We start from the raw sequence: 20,000 nt of genomic DNA, 5'->3' as shown, positions 1-20,000 counted from the left end.
ACAACACCCTCAGCCAGCTGTTCAGCCCGTGAACCCTCCACAGAGCTCATCTGTTTCTGATTGACCTCCCCGACAGGCTCATGACTGAAGGCTTTAAGGGCCGAGTGACCGGTTGGGGGAACCTGAAGGAGACCTGGAACCCAGCGGCAAGAAATTTACCCACAGTCCTCCAGCAGATCCATCTACCAATCGTGGATCAGGACACCTGCCGCAGCTCCACGTCGGTCAGGATCACCGACAACATGTTCTGTGCAGGTAACGTCTGTTTCCACATCTGTTCAAGAACAACGTTTAGAACTTTGCTTTGCAGATTGAGATTATCGATACAAAGTATAACTCATAAACGATGATGTCATTATAATCCAGTGTTTTTCTGAAATGAGTCATTCGGCATCATGACGAAGAAGTATTTCTACACTGTGGTACTGATACTTTAAATCAAGTAAAAGACCGGAGTACTTCTTCCTCCACCAGCTTCAGCTGTACTTTACTGCTAATTAGCAAAAGCTAGCATGTTAATATGCTAATCCAAGATGGTGAACATGGTCATCTTTAAACTTGCTAATGCTAAATGCTAGCATTAGGAGGCATCATCTCGAAACCAAACTGCTTCAGTTCCTCGTAACTATCGACTGTTTGTTGCAGGTTTTAAACCAGAGGACAGTCAACGTGGGGACGCCTGTGAGGGAGACAGCGGTGGACCGTTTGTGATGAAGGTGAGAATCATCAATCCACATTTTAAGTCTCCTGTTTAACACTTAAAATGAGTATTTAAACCTGTAAAAAGCTCTTCGTACATGTTTTTTTAATGTATTTGATCACTAAAACGCCTCCTGTGGGCAAACATGAGTGGAACAGCTGGAATAACAGAAAACGTCTCGACAAGAGAAGCTAAAACTAAGAACTGATCTGAGGTCTGTATGAACTGAAACAGTCATCACGTACGAACAAAGAAAAGCCCATCATCCTTTGCTCTTCTGCAGTATCCGGCAGAGAACCGCTGGTACCAGATGGGCATCGTGTCGTGGGGCGAAGGCTGCGACCGGGACGGCAAGTACGGCTTCTACACTCACCTGTTCAGGATGGGCAGGTGGATGAGGAAGGTTATCGACAAGGCAGGAGGAGACGACGACTAGACGCCGTCCCTGAAGACGATGCTAATAAACTGATTTGACGTGGTCGCGCTGACCTCAGGTCTGATTACTGAAACGTTTCATCTTGTGTGACAAATAAAAGCTCTGGTGGTGAATAAAGTCAGAAGAGTCACAACATTAAACACAACAGCTTTTATATACGCAAAGCACAGATACAAAATCTCCATGGCAACACAACCAGAGCCTCCCATTGGACGCTCGGTTCTCACGACGCAGCATCACCGTCTGGTCATCATCAGTTCATCAGGTGGTCAGACGACTAGTGCTGATCTTCACTGACAAATACGAGGAAACAACAGCGACGACGACGACAGACATCTGACAGACACGCTGCAGACACACGACAGACACACGACAGACACGCTGCAGACACACGACAGACACGCTGCAGACACACGACAGACACACGACAGACACGCTCATGAAGCAGTTGACACTGCAGTGATTCACAGTTAAGAAGGTTTAAAAAACAGGTTTCCTGGAGGGTGAAGCAGACTCAGCGTGATGAAGCTCAGGCATCGTCAGCCATCTCCACCACCACCTCGCTGTCGGCAGTCCTGTGCGTCAGCAGGTGTCTGTTCAGGTGAGTCTTGCGGGTGTAGCTCTTGGGACAGTAAACGCAGGCGTATGGACGGACGCTGCTGTGAGACAACATGTGTTTCTTCAGATCGAACTTCCTCCGCAAACATTTACCGCACTCTGGACACGAGAAGGGCTTCTCCCCTGGACGACAGACAGATGGACAGACAGAGAGACAGATGGACAGATGGACAGACAGAGAGACAGATGGACAGATGGACAGACAGAGAGACAGATGGACAGATGGACAGACAGAGAACGTCAGTCAGTTTCATGACGGAGCATCATGGAGTCATTTCACAACCACTGCTTTAAATCTAAATAGTTCTTTAAAAGACATGACTTATTCATGTTATGGGGCCTCTGCGGCGTGTGTCACCTGTGTGAATCCTCCGGTGTTCGGTCAGGTGACAGGAAATGGAGAAGGCCTTGCCGCAGTCCTGGCAGACATACGGCCGCTCGCCTGTATGAGTCCTCATGTGCTTCTGCAGGTCTCCTCCGGACGGCCAGCCTTTCCCGCACACCGTGCACACGTACGGGCGCTCCCCGGTGTGCCGCCGCACGTGCACGTTGAGGCCGGCGAGCGCGGTGAAGTCTTTGGGGCAGTAGGGGCAGCGGTAGGGCCGCTCCCCGCTGTGCGTCCTCAGGTGGCCCTCCAGCCCGTCGCGGGTCTTGAAGCGTTTGCCGCACTGCGGACACAGGAAGCGGCTCTCGGCCGTGTGGCTCGCCCGGTGCGAGTGCAGGCCGGTCAGCGAGCCGTACGTCTTGCTGCACTGGTCACACTGGTACAGGCGGAACGTGTGCGTGCGCTGGTGGATCCGAAGCTGGGTCACCCCTGAAGAGCAAAGACCAGAGTTAGCGAAGACGTCAGGACGACAGGTGTCAAACTGAGACTTCAGGTGAGCCAGTGAGCGCAGACTGAACTGTGGAGCGCAGAGTCGGCCGTCTTTCCGCCGCCCTGTGACGAGGACGTTACCTGAGAAGGTCTGGTCGCAGAAGCGGCAGTTGTAGCGAGGCTCGGCGCCCTCCACAGAGTGAGTCTGCAGGTGTCGCAGCAGCTGAGTCTGAGAGCTGAACGCCTGCTCGCACACCGTGCAGGTGAGGTCCGGCAGCCGGTGCTGCAGCCGGTGGGCGTCTCTCTCCTTGGCCGACTCGAACACCTTGTCGCACCTGCTGCAGGTGAACCCGCCTTTGTCCAGGTGCGTCTGCTTGTGGTTGGACAGACTGGACAGGTGGTGGAACTCCTTGTCGCACTGGCCGCACTGGTAGACGGGGCGGGTCCGGTGGCTGCGCTGGTGCGACAGGAGCTCGCCTTTGGTTTTGAAGACGGCGCTGCACTGGAAACACGAGTGGCTCCTGGAGGGGCGGGGCTCTGGGAGGCGGGGCTCTGGGGGGCGGGGCTCTTCTTCAGGAACAGCAGGTGGAATCTGAAGGGTCAAAGCTCCGGCCGTCGTTAAGGCTGACCCGCACGACTTATTGCTACGCAGGTGACGGATCACCTGTGGACGGCAGCGAGGGAAGAAAGTACTCATCATCATGTACATGTACTGTAGTACTCAAGCAAAGTACAAGTACCTCAAAACTGTGCAGTACTTCATGTGACTGATAATAAATAAAATGCCGTCCTGACACACTGACCTGAGAACGGTAGATGAAACATTTGCCACACTGAGGACACCTGTGAGCGACCCGCTGAGAATTATGGGAAATGCTGAACAGAGCATTGGTTGTGACCTCAGAGCAGGAGTGATCTGATTGGTCAACTGTGACAAAAGGTAAGTGGAAGAAACACGGTCAGTGTGTCTGTTGAGTTCATCAGTGTGTGTGTGTGTGTGTGTGTGTGTGTGTGTGTGTGTGTGTGTGTGTGTGTGTGTGTCTTACCTGTGTCTTCTAATTGGTCAGCAAAGGTTCCAGGTGAGTCCTTTAACCTGACAGGAGACAATTTGATTGGTGGAATCAGCACATGAGCGGGGACACAGCTGACTCAGGACAAAACATGAGGAGGTGTCTCACCTGTCCACTTCCAGAGTCACAGTTGTGACGGCACATTCGTCACCGCCCACCACTGAACTCTCATTGGACGCCTCTTGATCCACAGGCGACGCGGTCTGACCAATCACAGTCTCCTCTACCTGCTCCTGCTCGTCCTCAGTCATCACCACCACCTCCACCTTCACTAGCTCCACGTCCGGCTGGACGGCAGGACTGACCTTATCAGGGAGAGGATCTGATTGGACCTCTGTGTGGGCAGGAGGAGGGTCAGGATTGATCAGCTTGGTGAAGAGGGGGTGGGACCAGGCTGAGAGGAGGACGGTCTCTGTGTCGTGACTCACTGAGAAAAAAATCAGTTAGATAATCAATAAAAAAACAATAAATATGGTGAAAATGTTTTTGATGTTTTTAAGCTTTTCATCGCGTTCCTGTTCAGAGACGCTTTCGTACCTGTGGCGCTTGCTCCTCCCAGCAGGCAGCTCTGATTGGTCAACAGCACCCTCAGATCGTCCCTGTCCGGCTCCTGCAGACAGTCGTCCAGACCACCAGGGGCAGCATCGAGCCAGGAGGCAGCCTGAGTAACACAGACGTTACGTTCATGTCCCCTCGGGATGAATCGTAATAACGCTGGCGTCTCTTCAGACCGCCAGGCGGCGCCATGACGCACAGCTCATTTACATACTTTAAAACACTGAGAGGACGACTCAAACCTTCTCAGATACTTGTCTGGACATCCAGCGTAAACAGGAGCTCACACACAGCAAATACAAAAGAAAACGTCTCACTTCCTGTTTCCATCCCACAAAGCATGATGGGAACCAGAAGACAAAGTCAAGCAGCACATTTAAACATGCACTTTACAAACAAAGGTCAGAGGTCACTGAGCACCTGTTTGAAGTCGGGGACGGGGAACAGCTGCTCGATCCTGGACAGGAAGTCGGACACGAGGGACTGCAGCGCGGAGTCGAAGCTCTGGTTGAAGACCTCCTGAACCGACAGAGAAGATGCGTCCGTTAGAAAACCTGCAGCACTCAAACGCCTCGTCACGCTGTTGTTGCACCACTGACCTGCAGGAGGCGCTGTCGGTCCGCCGGACTCTCTGCCACCTTGTTGGTCAGAGTCACCAGAGCAGAAGACCACTCGTCTGCCTCGTCATCGGGCTGCTGGAAGAACACAGAAAGACATCGAACCTGAACCAACATTTGAAACTTTCAGAAAGCAGAGAAGGAGGTGATGACGGAGGTGATGACGGAGGTGATGACAGAGGTGATGACGGACTCTGAATCTGCCTCTCTCACCGTCGCCTTGGAGGCGGAGCGGATGCGGTCCAGGTGGGCGTGGCCGGCCTGTGGCTCCGGGTCGCAGAGGGTCACCTGAGGCACAGAGGGAAGACGCGCTCTGCTGATGAACATGTTCAAACAGGGACGTCTCTGTTGTTGAGGTGAAAACTGCCAAACTGGTCCGTCGACTGTTTGTGGATTCACATTCAAAGCGTCGACACTCGAGGACGACGGACACCTGTGAGTCAGTGTGACGGCTCAGACGTGAGCAGCTGCTGAGCTCCATTCACGACGCTCACAGCTTCCTGTTCTCACGTGTGTGTTTAACCCTGTTATTCCTGCACAGCCGCAGATAAAAATGAAGCCACGTTCACATTATTTGTTGAATTTGACTCCAGCTGTTGCCGCCGTCTGACGTCCTGAAAGCAGAGCGACAGTCAGTCACAACATGCTTTCACATCCGGCCTCGTTCAGCCTTGAGGAGAGGCGTCGACTCCTCGCCCTGAGCGCCGGCAGGCCTCACCGTGGGAGAGACTTTATTGACAATTTCATTATCTCTGGAAGCGTGAAGACCGCTTCAGGCCTGATGGGATGCATCCAAACATCTCTGGCTGCAGACTGCTTGGCGCCAACCTGCGAGACGCTCTTGGCATGATTTACCAAAACAAGAATGAACATATAAGTGCCAAGGTCAGCCGGCACAGCAGGCGCCTCGCCCCACCCCCCGCTTCTGGAACGTAGCAGTAAATGGAAATACTGAAGTACAAGTACCTCATAAGTGTATTTCTTTACATTCCACTCACCTTGGCTCTCAGCGCCAGCAGCAGCAGGCTCCTCTGCCTGTCTGTCAGCAGCTGCGGGACAGCCTCGGTTACCAGGGAAACAAAGTCCTCCAGCATCCCATAATGCTTCACGCTTTGCTGGCGTGCGACCTGCCACATGGCAGCCGTCAGCAGGCGGAGAGGAGGGATGAGGAGGCGCAGGGAGGAGAGGGGGGGAGCGGAGGCTGGGGGGGGAGGAACATGTGACAGGTGTTTTTATGAATGATGGCTGGGTTCCATTTAGCTGCTTCAAACTCGGGCACTGGCATCGCTCATGCTGTCACACTGCGACACCTGAGTGGAACAGAGCCACTGATCATGTCAGGACGAACACCTTCTTCTTCTCAAGGTGCGGCTGCATCCAGTCATGGCTCACTGAGGTGTGTCACTGCTGCCACACCTTCATGGCTTCGCAGGTATATTCAGGTGGTCTGTGACTAAATCTACACAAACTGTTACTTCTGTCCATCTGCCCACAGAAATCAGAGTTTGGAAATTAAATTTTAGCACGAAGCTTTCCCGCCAAACTCCATTAAGAAATCCCGGAATTAAGAATTTGTTTTCGATTAGCAAAGTAGCACAGCTTAAAAACACTGGATTTAAGATATTTTCCGAATAAATAATAACAGGTCGTCAATTCGGCACAATATCGAACACATGATATGGCTAAACTGTTATTTCCTAAATCTATCATTTTTTTAAAGAGTGGCAGCGCCAGTCGCTATCACCGCCACACTTGACCCTGGCTCCATGTAATGCGTCTCACGTTAGTTAATCATTAATTTAAGATGTGAGTGTTGATGAATGAATGCATATATTCAGGGATACAATACTCTCAGTATGAACACGATGTGTGGAGAACAACAAGCTGGGGCTAATTCAGTAACGTTATCATTAGCTGTGGTTAGTTGGCTCAAAAGACCTGGCGTTATTAACAGCTTTTGACCCCTTTAAATGCTCTTCTTGACTAAAATAAACACCGTTTTGTATGTTGCACATCTGCCGAATTCAATTAGATTAATCTACAAACGACTGGCAATACCGATTGCACGATTTCCTCTTATATATAACCTTCCATGAGTCAAAACAGATCAAAAACAACATTTTTCTGCAGGGAGTTTGGAACGTATCGGCTCAACGAGCAACCACAAGTTGGGCTAGCTGGCTAACGTTTGCTATTTAGTTAATCTGTGAGATGAGAAACAAACGCTGATGAAAACACAGTAAACCGACGACTAAACGTCATCTGTACGTACCCATGCCGCTTCTGCTGCCGCGCACTTCTTGTTCACGTTTCAACACTGCACTAAAATCAGGTTAGCTGGGTGAACTAACAGCTACCTGATGTTTACAGTCCAGCTAACAGCAGCCCCGCCTTCGTACCGGAAGCACACGAAGCACTTCCGGTTTTGTAAATAAGCTTTGTTTTTGTCTCTAGTGTATTAATTCATGAAATCAGTAAATTTCTGTGAACTTAATGAGGCTGATATTAATATTTTAGCCTATAATAAACAAATACAAGTGATCAGATAATATTTCTATTTTTATGTCAGAATGTTATAAAATAATAAGATAAGATCAGCTGATATTTTAGCTGGCTGAAATATCATTCGAGTGCTTTTTAAAAAGACATATTTGGAGTGAAAACCATCCAAATCAGCTCTGTTGAGAACAACAGTAGACATATATTTGGTAAAGAAAATAGATTAATTAATGTATCTATTTGAAAAAGATTGTGCCAGAAGTTTTAGCTCATTAATGAAATAAATTACATAAAAGTTTCAAACCATTGCTCTTCTATATTTATTCCAAAAGAAAAGAAATGTTTTCTGGTATGACAAAATAAAAAAACAAGAGGAGCGAAGTTTGCATTGTGAAGACAAATTACTAATTATTAAACGTCCTCAAATAAATGGCAGAATGAAGAAGACCCAGTGAAAAAGCATTGATAAGATACGATTAGCAGTTAATCAGTGAAGCTGAGCCGCTGAGAAGGCAGTGAAACGACTCTCCTCCGTCATCTGCTCTGACACAGATAGCTCAGTAAGCCAGGTGTAATCCTCCTCCCTCCACCTGTGCTCCAGTAAATGGATTAACAGTGTTCAGCTGACAGCAGCGCAGGAAGCAGGACAGAAACAGCAAGACAGAAGCAAGAAAAATCAGCGTCCAGGACGAGGACAGACGACGTGGACGTGGACCTGTGGAGGAGGTGGAGGCCGCTCAGGCTGACCGGCTTCATCTTTGGATCTGTATGGATCCGAGGGGCGCTGAGACGGATCGACAGTCAAGGCTGGATTTATGGATCCGTTGCTCATATAATCCATCCATCCATTACTTCTTCATCCATCCAGACACCTAAACCTGCCGCCCCGCTCTCAAACTGTCCACCTGCCAGCTCAGTGAAGTGTGAGCTTTGCTGTGGTTCAGCCTCTGAATGTGTGGTTTTAATTATCACAGGCGAGCTGTAATTACTCAAATAGACCTTCACTCTGTTTAATCCAGCATAGCGTGGCCATAAATTCAATAAATCTGCTGTATCTTAGCAGAAGCCAGGCTCACATTTAGCGTAGCTTAGCATAAAGTTTGTTTGTTGTTGAAGCACAGTTAGCTGTTAGCGCCATAAACGTCCCTGCGATGGATCCAGACACAGAAGACGTGTTTTTAAGCACAGAGGACCCGAGCCCTTTGAGCGCAGGTGAGGAAGAGGAGGATGGGCAGGAGGAAGAGGAGGATGAGGATGAGGATGAGGAGGAAGATTCTCGGATCTTCAATGCCTGGATGCAGCGGTACAGAAGGGGGCAACAGCAGGAGAAGACGGTGCAGGGGGAGGACGGAGCAGAGGAGTCGGAGAGGAGAAGAGCCGAAAGCAGGAGCAGCGTGGAGCCACTGGTCCCGACGAGGGTCGACCGGCGGGCGTCGCTGCCGTGTCCGGTAAGAGAACAGGAAGCCAGAACTCAGCTCAGGCTGTTTCAGACTGACGACTCTCAGAATTAGCTTGAGAAACAGAAACAGACTGATGGTGCACAGCCAGTTTGAGGGTCCTCTGCAGGACGGTGGATCTACACAGTCCACGTTTCGCCCTCCAGAGGAACAAATGACCTCTGCACAGACCGTCCCGAATGGTCCAATGAGGTGACGGCTTGCATGTTGTGCTGTCCTGACAGCACATGCTGATCAGAGACACCTCGAGGCTGAGAGCAGCAGTCAGGCCTTTCAGAGCCTCTCAGGACCTGCATTAGCAGCGAGTGTCCAGCTCTCAGGACACGTCAGCTGCTTCGAAGCACTTTGGACGAGTTGGCTCGTCCTGAAAAGTTCAAAGCGTCAGAACAGACGAAGCTTGCAGACAACAGCAGTCTAAAAAGTGACGGCTGAGTTAAAAACGGTGCTTCTTGTTTACAGATACTGCTGGATTGGATGTACTGGACTTAAAAATAGATGTGGCCACCAGTTAAACCAATTAACCTCCTCTCCCCCCCGTCTGTCCAGGCTACGCTGTCGGCCATGCAGCTGTCTCGGCTCCACTCGTCCACTCGGGCTCCGGTGACGGCGAGGTTCCTGCAGCGTCGCTCCTCCTCCCGCCGCCTCCTGACCTCGCCGCAGGAGGCCTCTGCCCTGGCCCCCGAGCGAAGACCCTCCCTCATACCCACAATCCCAGAGGTCATAGCGCCCGAGAGGCGGGCCGTGTTCAGGAGACGCAATGTGATGTCGCTGGTGGGTGAAAATGTTGATGTTTTCTAGGCAAATTTATTCATGTGGCCCAATTCAACACGAGGCAGTTTAAGACGCTTCCTTTAAAGTTCAACATTTTGGGAAATACGCTGGTTTCCAGAAGATTGACACTTCCTGTAGTTACCACACCTGTAGAGGACAGGTATAGGACGTCCACTGGGGGCAATGGTTTGAGGAGTAGACGGTGGAAACGTGACATGGGGGGACGTGATGCATCACCGACACTCCGTCATGTGACCTGATGAGCGGTCTCCATCTTCTGCAGCTTGTTTCCCAAACTGTTGAACTATTCCTTCAAAAGAGGAGGAAGTGATCTCGATGGTGTCGAGAGGCGTTCAGGCGTCAGGTCGTCTTCTCAGATCTCTGTGACCGCAAAGCTTTTGTGTTTCAGAACGACGCAGACAGCATGTGTCTGATCTGTCACCACGACCTGAATCAAGGAAGCGGCGGCACCAGAGAACTGCAGTGCACACACACCTTCCACAAGGAGGTAACACACACACACACACGCACACATGCACACACACACACACACACACACGCACGCACGCACACACACACACACACACACACACACACACACACACACACGCACACATGCACACACACACACGCACGCACACACACACCCTGAACACAAACAGTGACACTAAAACAAACAGCAGGAGCTCCTCATGAAGCTTTCAGACAGACAGCAGAATCAAACTAAAGGAGTAGAAAAGTAATATCAACAGAAAGTACATGCAGTAAAAGTACTCATTTTGCAGCAGAAGGGCCCCAGCACTGTAATGCTCGAGCTTGTACTGCATTTCCTGATTATTACTGCTGTAACATTGCTGTCGCTGGTCGAGGTGGAGCTCATTTCAACTGACGTCCTTTGACAGTTTGACCTTGAACAACATGTAATTTTAAAAAGTCATTATTGTAGTTTTTATGTAAATTTGTAATCTGAAAAGTAGCTAGTTACTGAATCCATCTGATAAATGTACAAGTACATGATATGGAAGTGCTTAAAGTACAGTAAAAGTACATCAAATACCTTCTGAATTGAACATGACTGTCCCTCGTTCTGTCTCTGCTCTGTCTGCAGTGCATAGAGGAGTGGTTGTGGGGGAAACAGTCCTGTCCCACCTGTCACGTTCAGGTGTCCATGCCACGGCCCGTCGACTGGAGCGCCGCCAGAGTCAAAGTCCCCTAAAACCACCAGGAAGAGAGTCACGCCAGCAAAGCCTCCCAAAAACCCAAAGCTTTGGACTGCGGCGTCGCGTTGGCGCCTGAAGCAGGAGACTGTGACGTCCCGTCAGCCATCTTCAAAATGGACATTTTCAGAAACACAAACAGGAACAGTCTGATCTGAGGTGTCTGAGTGCGTCTGTGAACATAATAGATTTAATACAGTAATAAAACTGCGTAAACGGCCAATCATAAAGCTAATGTACAACCACAGTAACCTCACTCATGTGTGTGTGTGTGAGTGTGTGTGTGTGTTAGCAGGATTTCACTCAACTGTTTTTTAACATTTTAGCAGTGTTGTTGAAATCTTTGAATAAAGTTTGATCGTACCTGCGGAGAAAAAAGTATTCCAACTGCTGAGAAAACTGCAGTATTTCTTCTCCTCTGAGGTGAGGCAAAGCAGAAAAACACAAAAACATGTTTTTTATTCTGCTGCCAGGCTGACAGGAAGCCGGTCAGTGGTGGAGGAAGTATTTACATCCTTTACTTCAGTAAAAGTACTCACACGACCACACTGTGAAAGTACTCCACTACAAGTAAAAGTCCTGCATTCAAAACCTAGTAAAATTATTAATGTTGCAGTAAAATTCGCCCTGTCAGTGTTTTTCTACTCTATCTGATGTTTGTGGGTGAATATTACTGCTGCATTAATGTTTATGTTGGCTCTGTAATGAGTTTATTTAGTTTTTGTTAAGTTTACGTACCTGTTGCTCATGTCGGGGAAACAGCGCCCCCTTTAACTGCGTTGTGGCCGGAGGCGGGACTGCAGGCGGAAGTGCTGCACCTGTTGAAGCGTCAACTCCTCTTCAGTGTAAGTTCAGCGCGCAGTAACCTGCTGCACCTGAGACTGGAAACATCTGGGAAGCTTCTGGAAAGTCAGGGAGGGTTTTGTCCACGATCAGGCAGAAAAAAGCGACTTTATGGATAAATTAAAGAAGGTGCTGAGCGGCGAAGATGATGGAAACACGGAGGGACCGGGAATACTGGAGGTGACGTTCACGGCCGCTAGCATCTCTGTGTTGTTGTTAGCTTGTTGGCTAATGTCCATCTGCTTTTTAATGAGAAATAAACTTAAATAATGATCACTTTTAATGTGATGATCAGTGGTGGAGGACGTATTCACACCCTTTACTGGAGTAAAAGTACTATTAATCTATTACAGGTACATAAGTATGTAAGTAATAATCAGGGAAAAGTAGTTTATTCAGTATTCAGAGTATTCAGAGTAAAAGTACTCAGCGCAGTACTCTGTCTGATCTCATTAGATTATCGTGGCTCATTTTAACTGTTTTATAAAGGACTGAAACTAATGATTCTTTTCATTCTGGATCAATCTGCTGATCGTTTCCTCCATCGATCAATCGATTGATTGATCGATCGATTGATCGCTCACAATGAGCCCAAAGTGAGTGTTGACAGTGTTTGAACAGCAGCCTGTGTGTTCTCCATCGATGGTGATGCTGCTGTTCCTCCACATCCTCACGCAGTGTTTCCTTTAGCCTGAAGGAAGCTGTGTGTGTGTGTGTGTGTGTGTGTGTGTGTGTGTGTGTGTGTGTGTGTGTGTGTGTGTGTGTGTGTGTGTGTGTGTGTTCAGCGCCTGAGTGGATCCACACACACCTGCTGCTGGTTTTGATGATCTAACGTCAAACTAAAAACAACTGATCATTGACGTCATTGATGCCCTTAAAATGTCCAGAGAGGCTCGTTCAGCTGTCAATCATCATCACAGGAGGAGCACGAGTGTGTCTCAGTGTGGGTGGAGGAGACGCTGGGGACTCCGTCCACGCCGGCGTCTCTCTCATGTCAGAGTGTTTCTGGTGTAGAACAATAAAGATCAACTAAAGCGTAAACGTGATGTCGATGACGTCTCTGCAGAGAGCCAATCAGGCGTCGACACTGGCCTGGGGCACGAGGATGAAGGGCTTCATCATCTGCTTCATTCTGGGCGTCCTGTGCTCCATCCTGGTGAGCGTCTGTCACACAGCCTGTCTGTCTGCCTGCCTGCCTGCCTGCCTGCCTGTCTGTCCCTGTGGTCACAGCCTGTCTTTGTCTCTGTCTCTCTGTGTCCAGGGTACCTGCTTGCTGTGGATCCCAGGTTTTGGTCTTGCTGTGTTCGCTGTCCTCTACAGCGTAGGAAACATCTGCGCTCTGGCCAGGTAACCACCACCCGACCCCAACCAAACCAGGTCTGAGCTGGTCTGACGAGGTCCAGACCACACAGAGGTGGACTCAGATGGTCCAGATTTAGCTGAACCAGGTCCGACAGGGTCAGCATTAGAAAGTCCCAGCTGATAACTGTGAACTACATTACCCATCATTCCTCATGTTCAGCTCTGGGTCTTCTGCTTGGCTTTTAAAAAGGGAAATGCCGCCCTCTAGTGGTTGCAGTCAGTGTCACCTGCTCCCAGTTCGCCTGTCACTCCACATCCTCCTCCCCGCCTCTCCAACCTGTCTCCACCCAGCTGTTGTTTGACGTGTCCTTGTCTTTTCAGCACCATGTTCCTGATTGGTCCGCTGAGGCAGCTGAAGACCATGTGCGCTAAAGAGCGAGCGCTGGCCACCGTCATCATGATGGTGAGGACACACACGTTTGTACCGTATGTTCAGACTCCTCAGTGACTCCTGGAGGACGTGAGTGAACACAGAGACACACGAGACAGGAAAAACCTGAAGTGACTTAAAAGACATGTGGACACCATTAAACTCTGGACAAACTGTCAGCAAGTGTTTTTCTGTCGACTCTGACGTCAAACACACTCGTCTGTCTCTGCAGGTCTGTCTGGCGTTGACGCTGTGTTCTGCTTTCTGGGTGAGAAACACACACACACAAACACACACACGCACACACACGCACACACACACACACACACACACTGTGGATGTACATCTGTCCAGTTTTGGCTTTAATGTCTCTGAATCTGCGTCTCTGCAGTGGAAGAATAACGGCCTCGCTCTGCTGTTCTGCGTCCTTCAGTTTCTGGCGTTCACCTGGTATGACACACACACATGTACACACACACACACACACACACACGCACCTCTCTGTCTGTCTTACCTGTCTGATTTGCTGCTGTTGTTCATCACAGGTACGGCCTTTCATACATCCCCTTTGCCAGGTAACACACACACACACACACACACACACACACACACACACACACACACACTTCTGTGGTGTTTGTAAAGATGTACTCGATGGACAGAAGCTTAAAGTTAAATTAAATGACCGCCTCAGGTCACATGGTTCAGTCGGTCCAGCCTGGACTCAGGCTCTGGGACCTGGTTTATGTTGAAGCCCGTCCCGTCCCGTCCCGTCCCGTCCCGTCCTGTCCCATCCTGTCCTGTCCCGTCCAAAACGACTGATCTGAAGCTGTGCTTGAACCTTTCAGGGACGCCATCATGAAACTGTGTTCGATCTGCGTCTAGACGTCTCGTCCCTCGGAGCGCCCGCCCGTCCGACCAATCAGGACGCAGCAGGCTGTGAGGTGTGTATCTCTCTGGACGCTCTGAACTGATCGAGGTCTTAAACGTCTCAGCCTCCGAACCTGCGGACGCTAAAAGCGACTGGTTTTCCTGGGGACCAGCACTGTTAGCTGTTGGCGTGTTTCCTGTCTGCTCGCTGATTCGCTGAACATTTCTGCGTTTCCATCCTGAGGCCGCTGAACGCTCACATCCAGAGACGTCACAGTTTAATGCTCACTTTAAGCCTTTTAGATGAGACAAAAGCTGCAGCTGCAAACAGCTTCAGAGCAGACGCTACAGATATCACAGGATGCTCCGAGTGCGTCAAACGTCCAGCTGCACTGTCCCTCTCTTCATCATCATCTTCATCATCATCATCATCATTATTATTATTATTATTGTTCACTCTTACTGGACTGGAACTGATCGTAGATTTTACTTTGAGGATGTCGATGTTTTATTTAAGATTCTTCATCACTGTTAATGAGTTTTGTTTCTGAGCTGTCCGTCTTCTTTCTGAGCTGTCCGTCTTCTTTCTGAGCTGTCCGTCTTCTTTCTGAGCTGTCCGTCTTCTTTCTGAGCTGTCCGTCTTGAGTCCGCCAGCGTTTCAGGGACAAACGCAGTTTTTATTTCACCAAATGAAGCCGAAGAGCCAGAAAACATCAGGAACGTAAACGTAGAGGCAGTCAGGGATTATTATTCTTCATGTTTCTGTCTCTCCGTTTGTCCATGAGACATAAAGACACTGAGAAAAGAAAGACGAGGTGTGAAAGGACATTCTGAGACACAAACAGATGATTAAAAGATGTGCTGAATGTCCCTGAAGTGTCCACTCTCCTCGTGGTCAAAGGTCCAATCATTTCAGCTCAAACTGAATCTGAGACGGAGCTGCTGTCTGTCCCTCTGTCTGTCCTCACTCTGTGTCCCTCCTTTCAATAAACTGTGTTAAACAAACCGTGTGAGTCGTGTGTCTGTCTGACCAGGATGGACTCAGGTTTGAGACAGTCATGAACAGCTGACAGCCGTGTGAGACGCTGTCCGTCTCTCTGGTGTGTACCGGCCGCCTCGCTCGCGTCTCTGCCCGTTAAGTCTCTAAAGCCTGTAATCTCCGCCCGCCGTTTGCTGCTGATTAAACCACGCACACACGCTGAAACACACACGCCGGCTGGGCTGTGCTGGCGGCGGCGGGCGCCCTGCGCTCAGGTGTCGGGTGTCGCCGCAGACGCAGCTCTCCGTGTGCGTTTCCAGATGTTCTCCGGCTGGACGTGACCTATCCGCCATGACGCGCTGATCTGGACAGCTTAGGCTGTTTGTCCTCGCACTGTCCGCTGACATTTAAAGCTGGGGGGGCGCAGCCGGACTCCCCCTCAGAAACGATTGATCAGCGTGTCGTTGTCAGCTGCAGCTCCTCTGACGGTCTCTGCCTCGAGAGGAGGCAGATTTTAGATTGAAGGGTTTTCTTCAATCTCAGCTTTTCACGCAACATGAAGAGTGTCCCTCCTGTCTGTCCTCCACGACTCACTGTTTCCCCGTCCTTCGCTGTCTTTCCCTGTCCTTCACTGTCCTTCCCTGTCCTTCCCCGTCCTTCCCTGTCCTTCCCTGTCCTTCCCCGTCCTTCGCTGTCTCCACCAAAGCTCGTTTTCACTGGAAACGCTCTTTCTGTTTTTGTCTTTGTCTCCTTCTCGTTGAATCTCTTTGTTTGTCCATCGACTGTCTTCTGAAGAACTTTCCTTCAGACTCTGAAACTTGACTCTGAGGTTTCTTTGCTGTCTCATCTTTTTGTGACGCACCTTGAATTTCCATTCGAGTGTCCGAGCTGAGAAACAGGAAGCCGGTTTTCCAGCGTGAGGTTGAGGAGCCGAGGGAAGCGCTGGCGAGGAAGACTGATTTCCTCTTTTTTTTTTTACCTGTAACTAATAAAAATAATAAAACGTTTCATCTTTCTGTCGCTTTTCTGCTTCTTCTGTTTGATGTTTGTGTTTCCTCTTTTTTGCTTCGGCCTCACGTTTTCGGATCGTAATTACAGGCCAATAAAGACGGAGTGACATTAGCGAGGCAGCGTGTGTGTGTGTGTGTGTGTGTGTGTGTGTGTGTGTGTGTGTGTGTGTGTGTGTGTGTGTGTGTGTGTGTGTGAGATGGAGAGAGAGCGCGGCCGAGCGAGCTGTAGTCGGCCTGGTGTCCTCTGATGAGCTCAGTTGGAGGTTGAGCTGCTTCACATTAAAAGCAAACACAATCAGCTCTTTGATGGTCGAATCGTCACTTCGTCTTTTTGTTTCTGGATTATTTCTCCTCGTCAGTCACAGGTGAGTTTCATTTTTATCTCTGAATTATTGGCTTTAAAAGTACTTTAAATTTATTCTGTGATGACTGAAACACGTTTTATTTCATATTTCATTTTGATTTTGATTGAAGACTCATTTTTCTTTTATTGATTTTTTTTATTGTTTTATTGTATTGTTTTTTATTGTGTTTCTTTATGTATTTAATATTTCTTCGATCGTCTCAACGTTTCCCTTGAATTCATCCACAGAAGTGAAATCCTGCGCTGGAGCTCACGAGTCACTGTTTGATCAGAACAAACAAATTCACAGAAGGTTTATTTTATTTTTATCGATGTATTTATCCACTGATGTAATCAGCAGAAGTTTTTTAATCTTTGTACTGAAACAAATTTAGTCTGAGAATAAAAAAAAGAAAATTCTGAAAAATAAAAGATTTAAAGAGGATTATTTAAAATGCTGAAATCTAGTCGACGTGTCCTGATCCTTCTCCCAAATGATTATTTTTCATGTTTTAGAATTTGATATTAATGTTACTTCAAAAATTCTCAAGATTAATAAAACTGAACAGAATGAATGAAAATCTCTTTTTAAATGGATTATTTAATTGTAATAAAGTGGCTGTAGTTAATACAAACTCATCCATCAGAAATGAGTTCATGATGAATGAAGAGACGAATAAAATCATTTTATTATTATTATTATTATTATTATTATTCCTTTTTTGTTTCATTTGAGTGGAAGACAGAAAATGGAAAGACAGAAAGATTCAAAGATCTGCTGAATCTGCACAGATAAAATAGAGAAAACTCAAAAAAGGAGTCTTTAAATGTGGGTTTCATAAAGCAGCGCTGAAATGTTCTGCGTTACAAAAATGATTTAATGAAGGAGCAGATCAGATGAATGACCAGCAGACGGAAAACAACAACAGAGAAGAAGAAAAGGTCAAAGTGTGTTTGGATGCAGAAAACGAAGCTTTCAGATGTGATTTCGTGTGATTTCAGAGAAGAATCCACTTTGACGAGCTCTGATTTCACCGTGAGCCGAGGAAAAGCTTCAGCCAGTTTAAACGTCCATTCAGGATGAAGTCAGACCAGTTTGGACAAAATGTGGCTGAATTTTGGTGACGTACAAAATTTACAAAGACTTTTGGAAAAGACAAAGTGAGTTAATGGAAAATAACACATCAAGTTCACGAGGACGTACCTGCTCAGGTGTGTCCTCTGTCCGCCTGCTGTGTTTGACGTGTGAGTGTGTGTGGCAGAAGTGTGTCTGACAGGGTGGAAACGTATTATTCAGTTTCTTCAGACATCGACGCTGAGTGGACCCGTCCCAGGTGTCCACTCGTCTTCTGTCTTTCGGCGGTTTCACCTAATTCAGCCTCATTACTTTGTCTTCCTCGTTACGACGTCTCGTCCTCATCGAGGCTTAATTCCGTTTAAAGTTGACTAAACTCATCCTTCAAAGTAACGCGGTCTTCTTTTAACCACATTTGGGAGACGAGGACCATGGCTCCAGATTCTGGACCCTGCAGTCAGGGATCCTCTTTGGACCCCTCCCCATACCGACAGCCGCTTGTCTGACGCTCCTGAACACACCAGATGTGTCCTCATGTTGGACGTACTGTAAATGTGTCTTTGTCTGTGTGTCCAGATGAAGGTGGAGGGGTCACAGGAGGACGGGGAGTCTGGCTCTGTGTCCTCAGCTGACCGGACCCCCGCCGGCGGGACGGCGGCGTGCGGCTCCAGCTCGGCCGAGCGCTGCATGTCCCGGCTGCTGAGCGCGGTGGAGAGCGAGCTTCAGGCCGGCCGGGAGAAGGGCGACCCGACGGAGAGAGAGCTGAGGGTGACGCTGGAGGACGGCGAGCTGTGGAGGAAGTTCCAGCACATCACCAACGAGATGATCGTCACCAAGAACGGACGGTAAGCGGGACGAGCGATCGTCGTCCTCACACGAGAGACGACGGAGACAAATCATCTGACTGACGGCCAGAAGAACCAGACGAGTGTTTGCTGGTCTGTGATCAGGTGTGATCAGGCTGAGGCGACGGCGACGAACAGGGTGTTTCAGGAAGAACACGCACGGAAGAGATCGATACAGGGGAGCAATACGATCAATACCATTAATACGATCAATACAGGAGATCATTACGATCAATATGACTCAAAAAACTTAAGGTTTTTTGTTGCAAATTTAAGGTTTTTGTTGCAAATTTGAGGTTTTTTGTTGCAAATTTGAGGTTTTTTGTTACAAACTTAAGGTGTTTTGTTGCAAACTTAAGGTGTTTTGTTGCCATGAAAAGTGACCTGTAAAAACTCATCTGGACAGAGATCATTTTGTCAGGGAAGCTGTTTGAAGGCGGTCTGTGGCGAGCTGGCGGTCTGAAGCAGATTCAGGTCTCGGTGAGCTCCTCTGGATGAACAGTGATGAGGATGAAGGAGAATCTTCACAGGCTGAATAAAAAGGCTTTGAATCAACACGTCAACCGTATGAGGATTGGAACAGAAAACAGGAATGAAAAGATGAATATGAGAGCTAGTTTTTTAAAATACCACAGTGTGGTTGGCGGCTCTGGTTTTCTCTGGTTCTCTGGTTTTCAGGGTTTTCAGGGTTTGTGGGGTTCTGCCGGGTTCTGCTGGCTGAATCATGTTCAGCAGTGTTTTCTCTCAGAACGCAGCTCTGCGCTGACTCGTGTTTGAAGCTGGCTCTGGATCAGTGATCCCGCTCACGGGGTTATTCATTAGTCTCGATAGCAGCCGTTAACGTGTGCGCCTGTGTGGTTTTTCCGCCGAGCCGAGGCGTGTTGACCGGTCGCGCCGTGCGGTGGGAAAACACTCCATTCACACCTGCAGAACGCCACTTCAGCCGCCGCTGATGGAGAGCCGCCGCTCGCTCTGAAAGCAGCTTCACACGCATGAAAACTTCCTTTTTAACAGCAGAGTTTCCATTTTCTATATTCTAAATATTGTGCTTTTTAAACTGTCAAATAAACTCCACGGTCATCAGATGAGATCTGAGAGACGAGGACAGCAGAAGACACAGGGGACATGTACTCCACTGAGTACTTTTACTGTGAATACGTGAAGTACTTTTCCTGATCTGTATTAACATTGTGGACATTCAGCCACAGAGCGACAGACAGGATGAACGCTGAGATGATCAGCGTTCATTGATCACTGTGTGTGTTTGCTGATGGTTAGAATGTTGAAAAAACAAATCTAAAGTCAATAATCAATAATCAATGAGCTGAAGCCGTTTATGACTCAGATGTTTTCTCGATGAACAGAGGAGTGACTGAAAAAAGTCTCGTTATCTTTGAAAACAAGTCGTCGATGGATGAAAGCTGCCTCGTTATCGCTCCGTTCACGTGCTGATGCTGATCAATAATCAAATGGAAAACATGTTCTGCAGGTTCGTTAATAGCTGATTATTGATCTGCAGCCCTGCTCAGTCGCGAAATAAACTGTGTGT

The 20,000-nt window shown here is 48.5% G+C and overlaps 5 protein-coding genes across 5 annotated transcripts in view; 4 read left to right on the top strand and 1 right to left on the bottom strand.

Moving 5' to 3' along the window:
* Nucleotides 1–1,136, top strand: part of f2 (coagulation factor II (thrombin)) — a 7,121-nt gene extending 5,985 nt beyond the window's left edge. The window contains exons 13-15 of the mRNA XM_070958134.1: nucleotides 77–255; nucleotides 646–716; nucleotides 984–1,136. Coding sequence (XP_070814235.1) covers nucleotides 77–255; nucleotides 646–716; nucleotides 984–1,136 — 403 coding nt within the window. The remainder of the gene's footprint in view (nucleotides 1–76; nucleotides 256–645; nucleotides 717–983) is intronic.
* Nucleotides 1,137–1,271: 135 nt separating this feature from the next.
* LOC139328018 (zinc finger protein 271-like) lies at nucleotides 1,272–7,216 on the bottom strand. Its single transcript, XM_070958133.1, has 12 exons — nucleotides 7,083–7,216; nucleotides 5,809–6,011; nucleotides 5,024–5,098; nucleotides 4,793–4,888; nucleotides 4,614–4,712; nucleotides 4,176–4,299; nucleotides 3,747–4,065; nucleotides 3,615–3,661; nucleotides 3,372–3,496; nucleotides 2,710–3,232; nucleotides 2,113–2,568; nucleotides 1,272–1,877 (listed from the first exon to the last, which is right to left on the bottom strand). The coding sequence occupies exons 1-12, from the start codon at nucleotides 7,084–7,086 to the stop codon at nucleotides 1,666–1,668; spliced, it is 2,283 nt and encodes a 760-aa protein (XP_070814234.1). The 5' UTR covers nucleotides 7,087–7,216; the 3' UTR covers nucleotides 1,272–1,665.
* Nucleotides 7,217–8,460: 1,244 nt separating this feature from the next.
* On the top strand, nucleotides 8,461–10,864 carry LOC139351958 (uncharacterized). Its single transcript, XM_070993882.1, has 4 exons — nucleotides 8,461–8,757; nucleotides 9,313–9,537; nucleotides 9,947–10,045; nucleotides 10,646–10,864. The coding sequence occupies exons 1-4, from the start codon at nucleotides 8,461–8,463 to the stop codon at nucleotides 10,751–10,753; spliced, it is 729 nt and encodes a 242-aa protein (XP_070849983.1). The 3' UTR covers nucleotides 10,754–10,864.
* Nucleotides 10,865–11,610: 746 nt separating this feature from the next.
* LOC139327894 (vesicle transport protein SFT2B-like) lies at nucleotides 11,611–14,279 on the top strand. Its single transcript, XM_070957913.1, has 8 exons — nucleotides 11,611–11,777; nucleotides 12,664–12,753; nucleotides 12,859–12,944; nucleotides 13,281–13,362; nucleotides 13,562–13,597; nucleotides 13,721–13,779; nucleotides 13,875–13,904; nucleotides 14,178–14,279. The coding sequence occupies exons 1-8, from the start codon at nucleotides 11,709–11,711 to the stop codon at nucleotides 14,212–14,214; spliced, it is 489 nt and encodes a 162-aa protein (XP_070814014.1). The 5' UTR covers nucleotides 11,611–11,708; the 3' UTR covers nucleotides 14,215–14,279.
* A 3,903-nt stretch (nucleotides 14,280–18,182) lies between these two features.
* LOC139327841 (T-box transcription factor TBX19-like) overlaps nucleotides 18,183–20,000 on the top strand; it is an 8,184-nt gene continuing 6,366 nt past the window's right edge. Inside the window, exon 1 of the mRNA XM_070957846.1 lies at nucleotides 18,183–18,451. Within this exon, the coding sequence (XP_070813947.1) occupies nucleotides 18,183–18,451 (269 nt within the window). The remainder of the gene's footprint in view (nucleotides 18,452–20,000) is intronic.

Source organism: Chaetodon trifascialis, chromosome 24, assembly GCF_039877785.1.
Source record: "Chaetodon trifascialis isolate fChaTrf1 chromosome 24, fChaTrf1.hap1, whole genome shotgun sequence".
In the NCBI taxonomy this organism is placed as follows: domain Eukaryota; kingdom Metazoa; phylum Chordata; class Actinopteri; order Chaetodontiformes; family Chaetodontidae; genus Chaetodon; species Chaetodon trifascialis.
Note: the sequence above shows the minus strand (reverse complement) of the source record. Positions and strands in the feature narration are given on the sequence as shown.